General features: G+C 32.2%; 2 protein-coding genes across 2 annotated transcripts; both read left to right on the top strand.

Annotated features, from left to right (window-relative positions):
* The first annotated feature begins 1,370 nt into the window (after positions 1-1,370).
* Positions 1,371-5,782, top strand: LOC109792586 (protein NRT1/ PTR FAMILY 4.5). Its single transcript, XM_029270168.2, has 6 exons — positions 1,371-1,434; positions 1,526-1,667; positions 1,975-2,192; positions 3,536-3,979; positions 4,364-4,491; positions 4,672-5,782. Exons 1-6 carry the CDS (start codon positions 1,432-1,434, stop codon positions 5,543-5,545), a joined length of 1,809 nt encoding a protein of 602 aa, XP_029126001.1. The 5' UTR covers positions 1,371-1,431; the 3' UTR covers positions 5,546-5,782.
* Positions 5,783-9,849: 4,067 nt separating this feature from the next.
* LOC109792588 (protein NRT1/ PTR FAMILY 4.5-like) lies at positions 9,850-20,271 on the top strand. The gene is made up of 6 exons (XM_020352007.3): positions 9,850-9,917; positions 10,041-10,182; positions 10,686-10,903; positions 12,205-12,648; positions 16,207-16,334; positions 16,525-20,271. Exons 1-6 carry the CDS (start codon positions 9,915-9,917, stop codon positions 17,399-17,401), a joined length of 1,812 nt encoding a protein of 603 aa, XP_020207596.2. The 5' UTR covers positions 9,850-9,914; the 3' UTR covers positions 17,402-20,271.
* The last annotated feature ends 1,997 nt before the right edge of the window (positions 20,272-22,268 follow it).

Below are 22,268 nucleotides of genomic sequence, written 5' to 3'. Positions count from 1 at the left end.
TAATTTTGTATGTGTCATGTTCTTACATTTACTTGATAAAAAAGATGTTAACTTTCTTTTCTTTCACTTTTCTATATAATCAAACAACTGAAAATAAATGATATTATTATTCCTTTTCTAATTCTATTAATCTGATTAAAGAACATATTTTTTCACCCATATTTCGCTTTAATCAATTTTTTTATATCTTTTCACTAAATTTCATTTCTATATGCCTTTAAAACTTCAATAAAATTATAATAAAAGTTAACTAACTTATTATATAATATGATTTATATGATTAATTGACAATATGTAAACCTTTTATACCGTCTCATGTTCATATTATTTAACACTACAAGAAATGTTATATATTGTCATCAAAAAATGTCATTATTGATACAATATATATATATATATATATATATATATATATATATATATATAATTTAGTATTGATTTTGAATGAGATTCAACCATATAAATTATATGTTACTATAACCTATTTCAACACTTTTTAACAATATATCAATATAAATTATATTTATAGTATAAATAAAAATAATTTTTAATAATAAATAATTTTGTTATAAGATGTGTCATTACATGAATTTTTTTTATAATGTGACATGAAGTTATCATCATGCAAAACAAAATTTTGAAAAGCTAGTTGGAATTAGAAATATAGTTATTTTAGATTTTAGAAACCAATATATCATCTTCACTGCAAACATGGATTATCTAACAACTGTACCAACCTATTCGCTATCAAATTCAAAAAAGCAGACTTACCAATATATTATAATGTTTCCCATGTATATATAATGTAATTTACATATGTGTGAAATTCCTATATTTTTTATTAGAAAAAATCCCATTAGAACTTGTAAATTGATGCAGATTGAATCACTTTCCAAATATAGATGACGTATATCCTTTATTTGGTACGTACAATAAATGAGATGTGTTGTGTCAAACAATTCAGAAATTCAAGAAGTTTTCCATAAAATTTGCGTGCCTTGCTTGATAAAGATATAAATTAGTCGTAAAATTAATATCCTAAATCTGGAAGTAAATTTTTTACAAAATTGAACTTAGATTATAATCAACCCTGTGAAGTAAGCAATTAAATGAGAAAATTGGGTAACTAATCGGATGTTGCCATTTGGTACTCGTCATTATGGTTGTTTCTAATGCTGATGCTGATAGAAAACTACGTTAGAATCGTTCTTATTCTGATTCCATGTAACTCAATGTCGCTATCAACCAAGAACAGTGCATTCTTCTTCTGCACAACTAATATATGATAGAGACCTAATTATGAGGTATATATTTTTGGTATGAATAATTATATTGCTAAGTTGGAAGTATATATAGGGAAGGGAATGGTCTTCCCCTGTTGTATTTTCCTTTTCTTTTGAATTGGCTGTTCAAAAAATTTCTAGAGCCATCATGGTATTTCATTACTTTTGCTTTGTTTATAACTTTAATTATATTACATGCAATGCACGCACCCTTTGTTACTCACATATTCATTTGAACACAGGAAAACCGTATTGTTGATGTGAATGTGGAGCGGATGCAGCGGGAGGAGAGAGAAGAGTTGGTTGATGGAAAAGTTGATTGGAAAGGAAGAAAAGCTTTGAAACACAAACATGGGGGAATCAAAGTTTCATTGCTCGTACTTGGTAAATACTAACCAAGACCAAAACAAAAACATATCAACACTTTTTTCACCTTAAGAGTCACTGTCTAGTTTGAGAAATTAGTGTTGCAATAAGGGAACTAATTCTCAAGTGATTGATACCATAGAAACAAAAGTCCTTTATTTAATGACCAATTTTTAACCATATGTATATATAAAATCATATAAGTTTCATTACAAACTGTAGAGTCTTTAATGTTTAAAGGAATTAATTCTGCCTTGTGCATATACACTACTCGTGTTTTTTGGTGGTCATTGTATATTGATGCAGAAAGTGTTTTTGGGTGCAGTGGCATTTGGTATGGAGAACATGGCAACTCTGTCACTAGCAGTGAACTTGGTGACATACTTCAATGGAATAATGCATTATGAACTAGCTGATGCAGCTAACATGGTAACCGATTACATGGGTGTTAATTACATGCTATCCATTGTGGTGGCTGTTCTTGCTGACACTTGGATTGGAAGATACAAATCCGTCCTTATTTCTGGATTCTTTGAGTCTTTGGTACGATCCAAAATTACCTTCTCATTAGTTAAAGTTATTAATCATTATTGGTAAAGGTAGTTTTTTGTATTTATATTTATATTTTTTAAAATTAAGTAAATCAACTCGTAAATCAGATTATTATTCACCTAATTTAATTACTAACTCCTGATTAGTTGAGTTAAATTATATATTTTTTTGAATCGATAGGTGGGCCTAGTGGTGAAATTAAAGTAGTATATACAAGGTTTTGGTTTGAACTGTTGTCATTTTAAAAAAAATTATAAATAAAATAAATCATATGTTTTTTGATTTATCAAATTTAAGTTAAGTTGACTCGCTTTTTAATCATGTTGTGGTGATTTAACTCTTCACACTCTTCGTATACTGTACTGAAGTAAACGAGTAGTTTCAGACAACACATCTAGTATTACCCCTTTAATGGCTAGCTTATCCTATCCCTAGATTAAGCCCAAATGAGACATACTAACCCAGAACAGAAGATCCTGGCCTTTAGTCCTTCAGCCCAAATACATATGAAAAAGTTTAATTATCGTTTTGGTTTCGAGGGATTAAGTTTTACATTTTAGTTTTTATAGTTAAAAATATTTTATTTTAGTCTTTATGCATATTATTTTTCTTCTGTTCTTGTATTTTACTGTTAAAGGGACTAAAATGTGAACTAGTATATATAAGGAGGTTTGACTGGTGTGAAGAGAGAGACATAAGATTAGAGTAATACAAAATATAACTCACTAATTACTAATATTTTTTATTAAAAAAAGAATTTAAATTAATTTCATGAAACTATATAAAAAAGATAATTAAACCATTTAAAAATTATACAAATAATCAAAGCTATTAATTAACAAAGGTGATTTGATATTTATATTTTTTTAGATTTAATTTTCAACTTGGACATAAATTCAATACTAATTTTATCTTTAATTGGATTGGTTTGGTGAAAGGAAAATAATATATCCTAATTATATAAAAAATAATTATACAAAACAAGAATAAAGAAAAAAGATGTAGTCAATTTTTTTTAAAACTTTATTAAATGTTTTAGGGTTTAATGATAATTTTTTTTTGATGTGATTGTTTTTACTTTCTAAAACTTTAAAAGGTAAACATTATGTGAAAAATTTGTTAAAGGCGATTTTTATTTTATAGATTTGATGTTTGAAAAGAAAAACCAGAATAAGCTTTTTCTTTTTTTCCTTTCAAACTAATGATTAATTTTTAAATTTAAAGATCTAAATATAAATTATACGGTTCGTATCTGAAGAACTAAAAACATGTTGAAAACCAAAAGAATTTCTACGTAAAACATATTAAATTACAGAAGCCGGAGTTTGTTGTAGGGACTTGCATTGCTTACGATACAGGCACGCATGGGTAGCCTGAAGCCAGCGATTTGCAACTTGTACGAGAAAGATGCACATTGTGAAAAGCTTAGTGGCAACCAAGAAGCTTTTCTCTACATTGGCCTCTACTTGTTGGCCTTTGGCAGTTCCGGTTTGAAGGCTTCCTTGCCATCACATGGTGCCGATCAGTTCGATGAAAGAGACCCCAAAGAAGCAATGCAAATGTCCACCTTCTTCAATGCTCTCTTCTTAGCACTTTGCATTGGTGGTGCAATCAGCTTAACGTTTAATGTGTATATACAAGACAACAATGGTTGGGACTGGGGCTTTGGAATCTCCACTGTTTCTATTGTTTTGGGAACCATAATCTTTGCCTTTGGATTGCCACTATACCGAATTCATCTTGCACATACATCAAACCCCATCATGGAGATCATACACGTACGTACCCTTTTTTAAACCATTTCTTGTTCTGCATACTACATATATTATTTATTCTATTTTTATTCACTTATAGTATGATACTTTTTCTACCATTGTCTATCAGTGATAAAGATCAAAATAATATATATACATGAAAGACAACTCTTACTTTATAATTTATTTTGTAAAGTTTAGTCCAATCTATAATAGTTTAGATCTTATCTTAACAATTGTTGTCACATGTATCATATTTGTTATTGGACCACTTACAAATGTGTGATTGGGAGAATGTGTTGGAGATTTCACATTCTTAAAAAGATGTAACAATATATTGAAGTATGTAAGGTTGATATTGCATTGATAAAGCTGTTTGATTTAAATACTTGGCTTTCTATTTTTCAGGTCTATGTTGCTGCAATTCGCAACAGAAACCTTCCCCTTCCAGCAGATCCTATAGAACTATACGAAATTAAACAGGACAAGGAAGCTGCAGTAGAAATAGAGTATCTACCCCATAGAGATATTTTCAGGTCCAATCTCACTTTCGACCATATATGTTACTTGTAGATAAGTACTAAACCTGATGCATGGTCAGAGTAAAAGGTCTTAGTTTTCATTGTATATAAATCAAGATGCTTCTTCTACCTACTATACCACACCAATTCCAACGTATATAGCTAGTTCTAATGCTTAAAGTTCCTTTTTCACAGGTTTTTGGACAAAGCAGCTATCCAAAGAAGATCTGATGTGCAACCTGAGAACCAAGAGACTCCAAATCCGTGGAAAGTATGCAGAGTGACACAAGTAGAAAATGCAAAACTCATTCTAAGCATGCTCCCTATATTCTGCTGCACAATCATAATGACCCTTTGCTTAGCACAACTCCAAACCTTCTCTATCCAGCAAGGCTCCACCATGGACCCTAGGATCGCCAAGCATTTCAAGATCCCACCAGCATCCATACCAATCATCCCAGTTGCATTCTTAATCATTTTTGTCCCTTTCTATGATCGCATTTGTGTGCCTTTTCTACGTAAATTCACTGGCATTTCCACTGGCATCACACACTTGCAGCGCATAGGAGTAGGCCTAATACTCTCTTCCATCTCCATGGCAATTGCAGCAATCATAGAAGTCAAAAGAAAAGGAGTTGCAAGAGACAACAACATGCTTGATGCATTGCCAGTAAAACAGCCATTGCCTTTGAGCATATTCTGGCTCACTTTTCAGTATTTTGTATTTGGCATAGCTGACATGTTTACCTACGTGGGGTTACTTGAGTTTTTCTATTCAGAGGCACCAAAAGGCCTCAAGTCCACAGCAACATGCTTCCTTTGGTGCTCCATGGCCCTTGGCTATTTTCTAAGTTCCATAATGGTGAAAATCGTGAATAGTGCCACCAAGAATACTGCAAGTGGAGGATGGTTAGCAGGGAACAATATTAACAGAAACCACTTGAACCTGTTCTACTTGTTGCTTGCCATATTGAGCTTGATCAACTTCTTTGTCTATTTGTTTGTTTCAAAGAGGTACAAGTACAGGCCTCAACAACCTGCAGTTACCAGTGGCAATTCAGATGATTGAATACTGGGAAATAAAGATTTAGCTTGATATAAAACAAGTGAAAAATTAGAGGCTTGTACTTTATGTTGTTTGTCCAATGTATGTTAGAAGTAGAGGACTGTACATTTCTTTTCCTTGTAATGGCTTAAGTTAGAGATATAGTTTTCAAGAAATCCATGTGAAGTTTTTATTTTACGTAAGCATTTGGACACACTTGATTTTTATTTTCACTTTTGCGATAGATTTTTAAAAATTAAATGAAAGGTTATTATTATTATTATTATTATAATAATAATTATTATTATTTTTATGCAAATGTGTCTATAAAAAGATATAAATTTAAAACTTGTATGATTGTATCTATTTATAAAAAAAGGTACAAATATGAAAGGTTTTATCGTTAATGAAAATGTGTGTTCTTTCATAAAAGAATGTATATTTTTAAGTTGTATTTTTTTTTGTCAAAAGACATAATATATAATGACACAACAATAACTTAGAAATTAATTAATTTTTATTTTATTTTTTCAATTGTTTTTTTTCTTCACATGTGTATAGAGATAATTGAGGAAAACACTATTTTATTAACTATCATTGACATTGATAGAGTGAAATCACGTACTATATATACCCACTGTTATGCTAAGAAAACTATCATTAAATAGCTAAAGAGAACAAAATGAAGACTTAATATTTTTCATCATGTCTTCAAAGGTATAAAGAGATGCATCTTTATAATATAATAATTTTAAGAATGATTTTATAATTGTCATCAAATTATTTTACTTTAGAAAAAATAAAATAAAATTAAATTAAATACAATAATATCCTAATATATAACATCATTCTATAAAACCTTTATGTGATTTGATTTTCGTTTTATCCTAAACTATATAAACTTTTGTAGGTGTACTAATTATATTAGGAGACTCTATTGTATATCTCAGAGAACCATTAAACTATTGCTTCCATTTTGAATAAACATTGGTGGTTGAATTGAACTTAAAGTAATTGAGAGTTTCACAAACGCTTTTTTTTTTCCTTTGATATATATCCTGTCTTTGTTGTAGAAACCATCAAAATATATTTTTCTTCTTTGTTGCACAATCATCATCGCGAATACGTTCCAATAATTTTTAGAATCAAAATTATTTTAACAATACCTAAAACTTTGAAGGATCAATGACTTATGATATTAGCAGGCTTTAAGATATTTAATGGTGAAAATTTTATTTATTAAAAAATAATATTATTATTATTGGAGAGTTGACCACCAAAATTAATAAATTATATAAGTGAATTTGACATTATATCATAATCTAAAATTTTAAAATATTAAGTTGATAAACCTTTCTTTCGTATTTATATATAGTGACAAATCCAAAAACTGTATGTTGTGGAGACAATAATTATACATAAATTTATAGTATTAAAAATATTAATTACTTATCATTTATGAAAGTATGATTATAAATTATATATAATTATTAATTATATATAATTTTTTTATGAATTTTTATTTCATTACTACAACCAAAATAAATATAATTACAATTAATTTATTTTCACATGATATCATGTTTCTTTTAAAAACAAGAGTGTAATTTTATAATGAAAAAATAATACTTAATTTTTAACTATCTAGCTAATACAAAAAAAAAAAAAAAATTATCATGACAAAATCAGAAGAAAAAAATATAACATTTAGGGATCACTTAAGAATAATTTAACAAAAAAGAAAAAAAATACATTAATACTTCATAAAGAGAAAAAAATAATAATAATTGTGAGTGAGAAAGATACATAGAACTCATTTATTATTCAAAAAATTTTAACTATGCATGCTTAAAAAAAAAAAGATAAATGAGTATGTTGCAAATTTCGGTTTTCTAAAATTTTGACTTTTATTTTCTAAATATATTACATTATATATGAGGACATTATATATATATATATATATATATATATATATATATATATATATATTATAAAAGACTTTCAAAAGTCTAAGTATGTTACTTTTTTTTTACAGCAAGTTAAATATATTACTTAAATATTACATGTTTATTTTTATCAAAATTTAATTTTTATTTTTAAAACAATATATTATCTATGAAGCATTATAGTAAAATATGTACGTATATTATATAAAAATTAGTAAAACTTCCCCCACGATTTTTAAGTTTTTTAAGTAGATCTATTATTACTTATATACTATTCTATCTAATATGATACAACTCCAACCATTATAATCCATTATTACTTATGTACTATTCATTATATACTATTCTATCTAATATGATACAACTCCAACCATTATAACTTCAAATATGCATACCACGAATACTCCATAACAAAGAGATATAGAACATTAGACTCGTCACTCGAGAAAAACACAAGTGGACAATGATGACTACATTCGCGTGAAACAGTATAAGTAATATAATGATCGATAACGTGCCTTAACTCAAATGATTTATATTTTCATATATACTTTCTCCCTCAATTTTAAAAGTCTTATATCTCTAATTTGTTATTATTTAATATAATAAATAGTTATTATTAATGATGAAAAATATGTTATTATTCTTCTTAACTGGTTTTCATTTAATTGATACATTTTATTTAAATTTATATGTAAAAAAAAATAGTAATATAATATTTCATCTATATCCCGTACAAATTAAATAGCTCCCAAAAAATTAATTACAGGTATAGCTAATTATATCCAATTGCTTGTGAGGAGTAAAGAAGCAATCAAGTATGACAAATGAATGACACCACATTTTGAAGTGAACTCGTGCGCCGCCATACACTATATTACTTAGCCGGCTAGCCAGTTGAATTTGTAATAGATTGAAGACATCAACGAGTGACTCGAAGTGACAACTAACGATCCCACCTTAAAAATAGAATAATCATTGATATCTTCACCATCATCTATATATGATGTATATCGATCTGTTGCCACTCTTTTAGATTTTATGTAAAATGTGACAACACAACTTTCTTTTCTTTGTGACACTCATGATACGTACATGGGACATTTTAACTTAATATAATAATACTGAACAGTTTTTCTCAGCAAGTGGTGCCATTTTTTTAATAAACGGTCTCCGAACAAGAAGATTAAAAAAGTAGCCTGGAGTTGTTGCAAGAGAGGGGGAAAATAGTTGAATACATACACTCAGGTGTTGGAAACCTCTTGGATTATCCCCATGTTTGTTTCTTGCTGATGATTTGCTTTGGTTATTACATGCATAAGTACATGGAAGATTTCAAATGTTAATATAAGCTACTTCTTCCAATAACCATGTATCCATCAGCTGTTAGCTAGATTTATTTTTTTATTTTTGTCCAATCAGCTGTTAGATTTATTTCCTCCGAAATGAATGAACAATAAAGTAATTAATTTTAGTTATTGATAAAAAAATTAATTAATAATGTTAGATTTATTACGCATGCACATATAATTTTCTCATGAGTCACTAATGTCGACTTAATAATGAAGAGTTAAAGATAGTATGTTCTGATCTAAAATTCATATTTTAGTATTGTTATTGTCATTTAGATTAAAAAACTTACTATTCTCTTTAATAACTAAAATAATTTATCCTATCTTCTACTGTAGCATCGTAATTTTAAATTTATCATGAGATTGGACCACAATATTTTTATGAAATTTTAATTTTTTTTAAAATGGTCCCTCTCACCACGTAGTACTTTTACTTGTTATTTCTGCGTGTTAACAACAAAGAGTTCTTTTAATTAGTTAGCAGCATTTTGAAAATATTGTTAAATTATAGATTATTTTGTCTAAAGTCTATGTTATAAAAGACTTTTAGCATAACTTCTTTTACGTATTAATAATGACATAATTAATTTAAAAAATATATATCTAATTAACACATTTTTGTAAATATATTTAAACTGAAAGCAAAACTTGAATTTAGTCTTGTGACGTATGCTAAAACATGATTAATTAGTTACTTAGATGATAAAGAACGTTGGGAAGTAGATAATTAAATAAGGAAATTAACCGGACATAGCTAGTTTGTTCTCGACATTTATGCTTGTTGTTGATGCTGATTGCTGATAGAAAAGCAGCATATAGAATCTTACTGTTCTAGAGTCGGCAAATTCAATTTCGCAATCAAACAAGAACAGTGCATTTTCCTTCCGTAGAATCGGTCATTAGCCAATGTATGATGGTGATTGAATTATGAGTCATTACGCATTTGGTGCGTGCATATTTATCTTTATACTGCTAACTTGGAAGTATATATAGGGAAGAGAATGGTTTTCTTTCCCCAATTGTGTTTTACTATACTTTTTTTCCCTTAAGTTCTTTTCTTTTCGAATTGGCTATTCAAAAGTTTTCTGCACAATCATGGTATTTCATTATTTTTGCTTTGTTTATTTTACATGCATGCATGCACCCTAATTATGTGCCTAACCGTTTTCAAGTTTCTTGCATGCATGCCACTTACTTATTCAGCTCATCATTTGCATGCAGGAAAACCATGTTGATCGGAATGTGGAATGGATGCAACAGGAGGAGGAGAAAGCAGAGCTGGTTGATGGAAAAGTTGATTGGAGAGGAAGAAAAGCTTTGAAACACAAACATGGGGGGATGCAAGTTTCATTGCTCGTACTAGGTAATACCAACCAAGACTAAAAACATATGAATACTTTTTTCACCTTTTTACTCCTTTTCCTTTTGGAGTCACTGTCTAGTTTGAGAAATGGTGTTGCAATAAGGGAACTCATTCCTGAAGTGATACCGTGGTTACCACTAAGAAAAAAAAAAACAGAAAAAGATAAGTCCTTAATTTAATTACCAGTAATCATGCATATATATATTAAAGCCATATAAATCTTTTTCTTTGGGTGCTCTAAGTTATCTTTAAGTCGAAACAAATCTTTCGTGGTATTAAATTTTATTTGAGATACTAACTACTCTTAACCGGTGTATTTTTTCCTACACATAAAACTATAGATCGAAATCTTGAACATATAGTTAAGGAACAAGATTATATGCTATCCACTGTTACACCTTGTTGGTAAATAAATCGGATAAGTTTCATTACATATTGGGATGTGTTTAATGTTTAAATCAAATAATATTGATGCAGCGAGTGTTATTTGGTTTTGGGTGCAGCCGCATGTGCTATGGAGAACTTGGCAACTCTGTCGCTAGCAGTGAACTTGGTGTCATATTTCAATGGAATAATGCATTATGAACTAGCAGATGCAGCTAACATGCTGACCGATTACATGGGTGTTAGTTACATGCTATCCATTGTAGTGGCTGTTCTTGCTGACACTTGGATTGGCAGATACAAATGCGTTCTTATTTCTGGATTCTTTGAGTCTCTGGTATGATCCAAAATTTCCTTCCTCGATGCATAAGACCAGTCATTAACCATTATTGGTAAAACTAGGGTAGGTAGTGGTATTTTTTCGGTACATAAAGGTAGCTACTAGCTAGCTGGTATGAAAGAGAGATCAATATTTTTCCAAATTTAACTTTGTGAATATAATAGGTTTCATAAGAAATAATAAACCTTTGACCGCTGTATAGTGGAAAGATACATAGAAAAGAGAAAACGATGATATATGTAAAAGATGATAAGATTGGAAAGAAAAAGAAAGATTAAATAAAATAGATATAAAAACCGAGTGCCAAAATATGATGATGATGATGATTCGTAAGTAGTACATTTGTGTTGAGTAGATTTGATTTTTCTAGTGCACCCACCACAAAAAAATAATATATATATATATATATATATATATATATATATATATATATTAGTAAAGAAATTTAGTGATTTTTTTTTAATATTAGCATCACAAAAATTTTAACGACATTTTTTTAAATGGTACATATAAATTGTTTTGTCACTGGTGTTAATTTTTTTAGCGAGTTTTTCTTTTCCCTATTTTTGTATAAATTTTAAAAATATATTTATGGGACAAAAATGAAAATATTTAAGGCAAAATTGGTTTTTTTTTAATTTTAGTTTTAAATGCTTATTTTGATTTTAGAAAATAATTTTAAAATTAAAACGGTTCGCCCAAACAAACAAAAAACCAGAAGACCAAGGCCCTATGAGTATAACAACTACATATTAACTAGCTAACAAGAAGACCTGGAATACGAAATAACATTTCAAAATTATATCCAAAAAATGACAAAGGAAAAGATACAGTTAACACATATGTCAATTGTCAAACATTATAAAATGATATCTTTAATAATATTTTCCTCAAAATTAGGGTGTATGAATTTTACTTTTTTTACTTATTAAATTGTGAAGTAAAGATATTATTCCACATCAAAACTTTACTAATACCAATAAAATTAAATTGATAAATAACAATTACAGAACTTAAGAGGTGAGAGACAACCTTTATTTATTAATTCTCTTCTTAGTATTCAATAATAAGAAGTATATGTACTCATAATCTTTAATAAGGAAAAAAAATTAAAAAAAAATTTCATGCATTTCCTTCTGAAATATGCTTTTAGTAACGACTAAAGAGAGTAATATTTATTTAAAACAAATTGAATAGTTTTAAATCAGTTTTGAGATCAACAAACACCTCTTTTGTTCTGTCTTATTCAAAACCTGTTGAATCACAAATACACGAATGTGTTGTGAACTGTGTTGTAGGGACTGGCATTGCTTACGATACAGGCACACATGGGTAGCCTGAAGCCACCAATTTGCAACTTGTATGTGAAAGATGCGCATTGTGAAAAGCTTAATGGGAAGCAAGAAGCATTTCTCTTCATTAGCCTCTACTTGTTGGCCTTTGGCAGTGCAGGTTTGAAGGCCTCCCTGCCATCACATGGTGCGGATCAGTTTGATGAAAGAGACCCCAAAGAAGCAATGCAAATGTCAAGCTTCTTCAATGGTCTATTATTGGCAATTTGCATTGGTGGTGCAATCAGCTTAACGTTTAATGTGTATGTACAAGACCACTATGGATGGGACTGGGGATTTGGAGTCTCCACTATTGCTATTGTTTTGGCCACCTTTATCTTTGCCTTTGGATTGCCACTATACAGAATTCATGTTGCAGATACAAAAAATGGCATCATTGAGATCATACAGGTTGGTAACTTAGTTTAGTATGTAGACCCTTTGTTAAGTCTCAATTTTACCTCTTTTTGGATGAGACTTATACAAGATTTAATGATCAAATTCTTCCATTCTTTGTATCATTGCATATAATTGTTCTCATTTTGGTTTCTTTTGTATATGCAGGTATTCAAGTAGAGAATTGAGGAAAAAAAGGGTTAAAGGAGTGGAAAACAAAAGAATTAAGGAGCAGAGCAGGCAACCGCGCCAGGCGCCGTATTAATCTCGCCGGGCGGGCATAAAATAGAGTACTCTCAGCCTTTGGGAACCTCGTGCCGGGCGCAATTTATAATTGCGCCGGGCGCATTTCAAGGCCGAGAGCACATTGAGCATCAGGGGAAGCCCGCGCCGGGCGCGAAATGTAACGCGCCGGGCGCAATAACCCTAATTTGTCTCCTCGGGCTGCATAAAAGGAAAATTTCGAGGGTTTTCTCAAAAATTCGCCCAGGGGCGCCTCCAGGAGCTCTGCAGGAGGGATTCTCAGGCTTCGGAAGCCTCCCACGGTGGATCATTCCTTCGGTTCTTCCTTTCCTCTTCCATCTCTATTTTAGTTTTCCCCTCTTTGTTTTGAGAGGTTCTATCCATTGTATTGGGGTTTTGATGTAACCAACAAACTCTATTGTAATCCCTTTGTGTTTAATGATATATATGTTTTGTTTCATTCCTTGTTGTGTATGATTCTATGCTTAATGCTTGCTTTGGCTTGATCACCCTTTGCATGATTTAAGGTTTCATTGAGTATTGGGAAATATCCTTGAAACTAGTTATGAACATATGCCTAGTGGGAATTGTACTTAGGGATAGGGCTTGACCCATTAGTAGTCTTAAAACCCTAACCGGTAATGCGGGTGGAGGTATTGAGTACTCAAGGGATTGATATTCAATATTTTGCACCTAGGCTCTTTTTCTAAGGAATTAGGTCTGAGTAAATTTATGGTTGACTGAACAATGGATGTAACAAGAGACATAGGATTCACTAGTGTTTGTTTGGTGAAATCAAACCCCCACAACTTCAAGTGTCCATTTTACCATTTCTCACCCCATTTCATTTCTAATTCATTTATTTGTGTTTTAACAATTCCAGTAGTTTTGTTCTTAAATTCATATTCATATTTATTGGGATTGTTCTCAAGTCACAAGTAGCCAATGAATGCTTAGTTTACCTTCTAATCCCTGTGGATACGATATTTTTACTACTTGTACGGCCGGTACACTTGCCGTGTTTGAGTCCGTTGAGGGAAGTAACCTAATCTATAATTATAATAAAAAGTACTTCAACGGAAATCTCAACAAGTTTTTGGCGCCGTTGCCGGGGATTAGAATGGCAAATTGAGTATTTATAGCTATTTGTGACTTGTTTGTTTATATGTAAATATATTTTGTGTTATATGTTGTTTGTGTTATGTATTGTTTGTGTTATTTGTTAAGTGTGTGAATCATGTTTGAAATGAGTAAATATAGGCTATACTTTGTTTGGAGTGTGAGATATGAGGTAATTCTGGTTCTGGTTGGTTACAAGGCTCCTTTCAAAGCAAATTTAGGCAAAATGTAACCATTTCAGAGTACCACGCCCGGCGCGAGTTTGTGCTGCGCCCGGCGCGGTATCAGAATTTGAACCTCGTTGGCCTTTTACTGATATGGAGCCCGGCGCGAGTTTGTGCTGCGCCCGGCGCGAGCACTCTCCTGAACCTATATTTCTCTGTTTTCAAGCATGTTTCTTTGTGGTTAATTTTGGTCTAAGGTTGTTCTTCATTTTTGATATAATTGTATGGTCATCATTGTCTACTATGCTCACCATGTTCTTCATGATTATACTCTTTCACAACCTCTGGTTACTAGGACTTGCAGGCATATACTGGTTGGCCTGGGGACCAGGCTTCTAAATGTGGGGGAGTGGAGCTGCTGATGCAGATGCGGTTGAGCACTTACTGAGGAAGATGACCAAATTTGATGGAAATAGATGAAGCTCACCTTAGTTCACTTCTGTTTGCAATTTATTTTTCTGTTGTTATTTTCAGTATTTTAATTGTTTTTGGATTACTCTGGTTGGTACATCTTTTTGAATATCCTGCTAGAGCATGGTTTTTAATCTTGTTGAATACTTGTTTTGTATGTGATCAATTTTGGATTGAGGTTTGCTTAATGTTTATGGTGTGTGTACTTTAGACATTTTCAAGTCATATTAGAGCTTTAGTTCATGATTAGTTGCATACGGGTTTCAATGTTGATCATAGACTGAGCTGAGCGTGATAATTTGTGGATGCCAACCGAGTGAGGTCTGAGCCTAAATACTGATGAGAGAAACTACACTTATGTTGCATGATAGACTTTGCTTGAGTTTCCCGGGTGGTTTGCTAGTGTAGTGTATTTACATGATCAAGGCATTTCTATATTTTGATAACCATCTAAGCCAAAAAGCCATATTTATTTTTCTTTTGACCCATATCTTCCTAAGCTTAAACACTCAACCTTCCACTTATCCCAACTTTGAAAAATTAACCATAAATCCTTGTTTTGGTTAAGAGAGTATATTGATGACATCAAATAAGTTTGGGGGAGTTGAAGAATGAAGAAATTTGAGAAAGAAGAAGTATGTGGTCAGTAAAAAAAAAAAAAATAAAATAAAATAAAAAAAAATAAAAATAAAAAATAAAAAATAAAAAAAATAAAAAAATATTTGATATAAGATGCAAAAGTGTACAGATGCATCATATAAAGGCTAATGGCTGGAATTGGTTGAGGGCATGTGCTAAAATGATACATTGGGGTATGGAGAAAGAAATTATTGAAGAAATTTCAAGTACTCTCTTAAGCTATAGCACCCTTATTCCTTGAAAAACCATGAAACCGCTATGCTTGACCCTAATTACCTTAAATTGCCCTAATAAAGCCCTTGTGATAAGTGCCTGCATGTGTATTACCATTGGTTTCATTTGGAAACGAAGAGCAAAGTTGAATCCTGTGGCGTGAGTAGTAGATATGAGAGAAACACTCACCCCTATACACTAGTGTGCATATGAGAGAAACACTTTCCTAGTGAGGATGCATTCATAGATAGTCATTAGCTTTTCTCAGTTCTTTGATCTCTTTTGAAACTTTTGTTTGCACATTGTCATGTTCCATTGCAATAATTGTGGCTGAAAATTCGTTTAAGGTTCATGCTTGTGAAATGAAATTGTAAGTGAACCAAGAATAAGGAATTTGACACACATGCATTGCTTGTTATCTGCTTGATTAATTACCTTTTGCTTGAGGACAAGCAAGGTTCTAAGTTTGGGGGAGTCAGTAAGTAGGAGCCTCTTCATATCTTTGTCTAAGTAACTCAAACTTTATAGTCTTACATTTGTCCTAATTAGTCCTAATTAGTGCTTATACAAAAGATTATGTCACTATTTCAATTCTAAGCACCATGGTAATAAACATGAATTGTTTTTGTTACATTTATAAAGTTTGACACAGTTTAGAATTGTATATATATATTGTTTTCATTGATCAAGCTGTTTGTTTTAAATTTCTGCTTCTATTTTCCAGGTCTACATAGCTGCAATTCGTAATAGAAACCTTCCCCTTCCTGCAGATCCTATGGAATTATACGAGATTGAACAGGACAAAGAAGCTTCAGTGGAAATAGAGTATCAACCTCATAGAGATATTTTCAGGTTCAATATGTCTAAAATTAGTGATATATAGCCACATAAGTTACTTGTTGATAGTAGTACTAAACCTGATGCATGGTTAGAGTAAAAGGTCTTAGATTTCATCCTTTATGTATCAAAATGCTTCTTCTGCCTGTTATGTCACTCGAATTCCCATGCACCTAGTTCTAAAATTTGAGGTCCGTTTTCACAGGTTCCTGGACAAAGCAGCTATCCAAAGAAAATCTGATGTGAAACCTGAGAACCAAGAGACTCCAAACCCATGGAAAGTATGCAGAGTGACTCAAGTAGAAAATGCAAAAATCATTCTAAGCATGCTCCCTATATTCTGCTGCTCAATCATAATGACCCTTTGCTTAGCACAACTTCAAACCTTCTCTGTTCAACAAGGCACCACCATGGACACCAGGATCACCAACCACTTTAACATCCCACCAGCATCCCTACCAATCATCCCAGTTGCCTTCTTAATCATTATAGTCCCTTTCTATGATCGCATTTGTGTGCCTTTTCTTCGTAAATTCACTGGCATTTCCACTGGCATCACACACTTGCAGCGCATAGGAGTAGGCCTAATACTCTCTTCCATCTCCATGGCAATTGCAGCAATCATAGAAGTCAAAAGAAAAGGAGTTGCAAGAGAACACAACATGCTTGATGCATTGCCTGTTAAACAGCCATTGCCTTTAAGCATATTCTGGCTCTCTTTTCAGTATTTTATATTTGGCATAGCTGACATGTTTACCTATGTTGGACTTCTTGAGTTTTTCTATTCAGAGGCACCAAAAGGCCTTAAATCCACATCAACTTGCTTCCTGTGGTGCTCTATGGCACTTGGATATTTTCTAAGTTCCATATTGGTGCAAGCTGTGAATGGTGCCACAAAGAATATTACTGCAAGTGGAGGCTGGTTAGCAGGGAACAATATTAACAGAAACCATCTGAACCTGTTCTACTTGTTCCTTTCCATATTGAGCTTGATCAACTTCTTTGTCTATTTGTTTGTTTCAAAGAGGTACAAGTACAGGCCTCAATACCCTGCAGTTACCGGTGGCAAATCAGAGGAGTGAATACTGGGAGATAAAGATTTAGCTTAATATGATTAAATATATAACGAGTGAAAAATTAGTGGGTTGTACTTAATTTTCTTTGTGTGTCAAATGTAAGTTAAAAAATAGAGGATTCATATTTCTTTTCTTATATTCTTCAAACATACCACACGAGTTAGATGGATGATTTCTTTTAAATGTTGCCTATTATTCTAGCTTGTTCTCATTTCTAGTAGAATCATTCCATTATCTCAATCTGATACTTATTAAAGTGTTCCTTCTTGGTCACCATGTCATTGGTGAGAATATTTTGACCGGCTACTTTTGGTAGAGCTACTCTCAACCAAGTTTTTCTTGCCGAAGATGTTGGGGGAAAGGTAACAAAATAATAACAATTTAACGCAAGTAAAAATCGAATCTCCTTTTTCCTTACACAAATAACAATAGGCTTCAAAAGTAATAACATGCACAAAACAGGAAAAAAAAAATCAATAGGCACCAATGTGAGATGAAAAAAAATAAAAATCAATAGGCACCAATGTGAGATGAAAAACCCACAAGAGTAATCTAGTACAAAATCCATTAATAATAATCAATGAATACATCACAAGTCATCCTAAAACCACTAGAAATCACTAAAAATAGCTTCTCACTAAAAGGGTTGATAAAAACATAAGAAAACCTTAAATGAGTATCTAACCAAACAATAAAGAGAACCAAAATATGCAGAAATTGATACTAAACACTTTTTCTTGAGCTAGATACTGTTGGGATACAAACAAGTCTCGCATCGATAAAATAAAAGAAAAAATAACAATTTATAAAGGACACACATACTCTAATGACAAAGAGGTCTTTTAGTAATGACCAAAAGCAAAACTATGAGAGCTTAAGTCCAAAGTTGACAATATCTCATTATTGTGGAGTTGTGTGTGAAATAACTTTATAAAAATAACTATTATAAAATATTCCCTCAGATAAATACCATAAAATAACCCCATTAGATGCTACACTCTTTTTTAGGAAATTCTTCTTTTCTATATTTACAAAGAGGCACAACGCATGCATGTAAATTTCTCCTCTCTTTTAGGGTTGATTTCACACCAAGAGTCACTACACTTGATGCTAATAAAAATTAGTATATTGAAAATAATGGACTTTTGACCCATTCTCCAAAATGTAGTTTTTTTTTATAACAAAATCAGTGTGAACCCGTCGTAGTCAACCAAACCCACCTTAAAGTAAGGTTTTTGTCATCATATCAAAGCATCAATATGGATTTTCTCCATTGATAATTGTTTTATCTTCAACGTATCGTGTATCCAATGATATCAAATCTCAATATGCTTCAACCTTGAATGAAAAGTCAAGTTATTGCTAAGATGGATTGCACTTTCACTATCACAACACAAAACATATTTTTCCTATGAAAGTCCCAAATTTTGTAGGAATTTTCACATTTACAACCTTGGCCATTTTTGCTATGGCAATATATTCTACTTCCGTAGAAGATAGAGCAACTCATTACTGCAATCTAGATTACCATGACATTGTTCCCACTATAAAATTCATCATATAACCCAAAGTGAACTTCTTTGAATCCACATCACTAACCATGTTTCCATCTATGTAATCGTTCAACATAGGCTCACCACTTCCAAAAAACAAACAAACTCTAGAAGTGCCTCTAAGATACCTAAGTATGTCAATGCTTTTTAATGGGATTACAGAGGAAACGACTAACTAAACTAATAACATGAACAATATTTGGTCTTGTATACACCATCACATTCATCAAGCTACCAATTGAAGATGCATACGAAATCTTCTACATTTCTTCTTTTATCTTTTTCACTTGTAGGACATTGCTTAGGACTTAACTTGAAGTGACTTGCAAGTGGAGTATGATAAGTGTCTAATTAGCTTGATTTAACATTCATTTGAGACACTTATCTAATAGTTTTTGTGTTGTTATTAATGTTATTTTGATTTATATAGGCATGGAATCAAAGAGATACTCTTGATCAATGTTAGCACATAGAATAGGAAGCCTTTGATCTAATTTTGTGCTTATTTTGTAGGATTTGAAACCTGGAGAAGAATGGCTCAGCCATTCTGAGGCGCTCAGCGGAATAAGAACAGAGAGTTTCCACAATGAAGGCGCTCAGCGGATCATATCCGCTCAGCGAATTGGTCCCTGGAAGAAAAGGAATGCTCTCTGCCTCCAATCCGCTCAGCCATTTCCAATCCGCTCAGCGGATTTCATCCAGAAATGTGAAGGTGCTCTCTGCCTCCTATCCGCTCAGCGAATAAAAGGCGCTCAGCGCCTAGGTTCCTTCATGGTGAAGAATTCAGGTTTCTTCATGGTGAAGAACTCTCAATCCGCTCAGCCGTTTCGAGACGCTGAGCGGATTCATATCTCTCTTGCTTACTCTGTTTTCATATATAAGGAAAGAAAGAGAGAGAAAGGGGAGACGGACACGAGAGGAAGAAAAAAACAGAGTACTCTGGAGCTCGTGGGAACGCGAATCTTCAAAGGATCTTCTTCTTCTACCTCTCAACTTGTAATTTGGTGATTTCTTTTAATATGGAGAGCTAATCTCTAGGGTTGGGATAAGAAACTTGTTAAGATTTTAAATAGGCAAGCGCACCCAAGTCTCTGTAGTAAAAATAAAAGGTTGTCGAACCTCAGGGACTTGTGAGATAACTTAGATTTCTATTATATTAATTGATGCTTATAAATTTAAAACTGGAATAGTTACACATATTCAAATTTGATATATATGATTTTCCAACTTCAAGAAACCAAAGAGTAATTTGATTTAAAGAAAACAGATATAAGAAACAGTTGGGATTTGATTTCATCAATCTCCCTCCTATGTATTCCTATTGATTCTTTCTAAAGATTCCATTACTCATTGTCATTGAGTTCCCTAATTTCATTCAAACCCAATTCCTTGGCATAAGAAATTCTAAGATATTTAACTCAATGAATGATTCCTCACTTCATTAAGTTAAACATCCCGCTGTAAGAATCAGAACCTGATACAACTATTAATTTCAAGACCATTCCTGGCTCTCGAAGTTAATAGGTGATTCGTTCCAAGTCTGGTTTCAGAAACGTTTTCCAACCAAATCCGAAATCCGAGATCAGAGATAAGTGATCAGATTATCAAAGCATTAAGAACAGGACAGAATCACTAACATAAAGTAATGGATGATATATATATATATATATATGAATCAAAGAGAATACATAGGAGTTTGATGATTACATCTATCCCAACCCTAGAGATTAGCTCTCCATATTAAAAGAAATCACCAAATTACAAGTTGAGAGGTAGAAGAAGAAGATCCTTTGAAGATTCGCGTTCCCACGAGCTCCAGAGTACTCTGTTTTTTTCTTCCTCTCGTGTCCGTCTCCCCTTTCTCTCTCTTTCTTTCCTTATATATGAAAACAGAGTAAGCAAGAGAGATATGAATCCGCTCAGCGCCTCGAAACGGCTGAGCGGATTGAGAGTTCTTCACCATGAAGAAACCTGAATTCTTCACCATGAAGGAACCTAGGCGCTGAGCGCCTTTTATTCGCTGAGCGGATAGGAGGCAGAGAGCACCTTCACATTTCTGGATGAAATCCGCTGAGCGGATTGGAAATGGCTGAGCGGATTGGAGGCAGAGAGCATTCCTTTTCTTCCAGGGACCAATTCGCTGAGCGGATATGATCCGCTGAGCGCCTTCATTGTGGAAACTCTCTGTTCTTATTCCGCTGAGCGCCTCAGAATGGCTGAGCCATTCTTCTCCAGGTTTCAAATCCTACAAAATAAGCACAAAATTAGATCAAAGGCTTCCTATTCTATGTGCTAACATTGATCAAGAGTATCTCTTTGATTCCATGCCTATATAAATCAAAATAACATTAATAACAACACAAAAACTATTAGATAAGTGTCTCAAATGAATGTTAAATCAAGCTAATTAGACACTTATCAAACTACCCCCAACTTAGAAATTTGTTTGTCCTCAAACAACAATCTTCGTTGAGAATAATATGACTGACTCATCTTTCCAGTGAATACAAAAGTTTCACCCAACAAATATATCAATACATTTTTCATGATTTCACAGAATACAATGAACTTATTTTTCAAAATCCAGTGAGTGATTGCTACAACAATTGATACCCAATTGATGACAAACATTGTGAACCTCAAGCACACTCAAGGAAAATATCCAATCATCTTCCATTGTTTTCAGCCAAGAGCACTCAAATTTCCTCACTAGTGTATAACTCTCTTAGTATATTGTGCAGATGAGTGTTTCTCTCCTTTCATGCACCAAACAAGCTAAGTCTGATTTGTTACCTGTCTCTCACAAGTCTATTGTTAAGACTAAGCATGAATTACTAAGGACTTAAGAGGGTTGTAACATGGCCTGGCTATCAGAGATTTGGTTTTTCTTTGGGAATCTGATCTGAAAGCCTGTTTGACAAGAGACATTCTCACTCATATGGTTAATCAAATCCTTGCTCTAGCTTGAATTCTCTTGATTCTTTATACCTCATCCCTCTTTGAATGACTTACTGGTTCCTTCTCTTTCGAAATATTGCACAAATTAATGGAATGATAACAAGGAACCTTGATTACAAAATTAACTCAAATTTTTTTTTTTTTATATATATATATATATATATATATATATTTTTTAAGAGATATACATAATAATACACTGTAATAGAGATATACAATCCAGCTTCAACCACATGATCTCTCCATGCAAACTACCCCCAACTTGGTTCAAACCCACTTGTTTCATAAAAATGTCTCTTACCAACAAGGCTAAGGACAATCATGGTTTTCCATTTTGAGCTTAGGGGTTCTGTTTAAGGTCA

The sequence above is a fragment of the Cajanus cajan genome, chromosome 2, assembly GCF_000230855.2.
Source record: "Cajanus cajan strain Asha chromosome 2, NIPB_CcT2T_4, whole genome shotgun sequence".
In the NCBI taxonomy this organism is placed as follows: Eukaryota; Viridiplantae; Streptophyta; class Magnoliopsida; order Fabales; family Fabaceae; genus Cajanus; species Cajanus cajan.
This window is presented reverse-complemented; position numbering and strand designations above follow the sequence as displayed.

Bases quoted from the DNA above. Each gene is read 5' to 3' on its own strand.
- LOC109792586 (XM_029270168.2), top strand. The intron at 2,193-3,535 runs GTACGATCCAAA...AGTTTGTTGTAG, and splicing joins CTGGATTCTTTGAGTCTTTG to GGACTTGCATTGCTTACGAT. The intron at 4,492-4,671 runs GTCCAATCTCAC...CCTTTTTCACAG, and splicing joins CCCCATAGAGATATTTTCAG to GTTTTTGGACAAAGCAGCTA.
- LOC109792588 (XM_020352007.3), top strand. The intron at 10,904-12,204 runs GTATGATCCAAA...ACTGTGTTGTAG, and splicing joins CTGGATTCTTTGAGTCTCTG to GGACTGGCATTGCTTACGAT. The intron at 16,335-16,524 runs GTTCAATATGTC...CCGTTTTCACAG, and splicing joins CCTCATAGAGATATTTTCAG to GTTCCTGGACAAAGCAGCTA.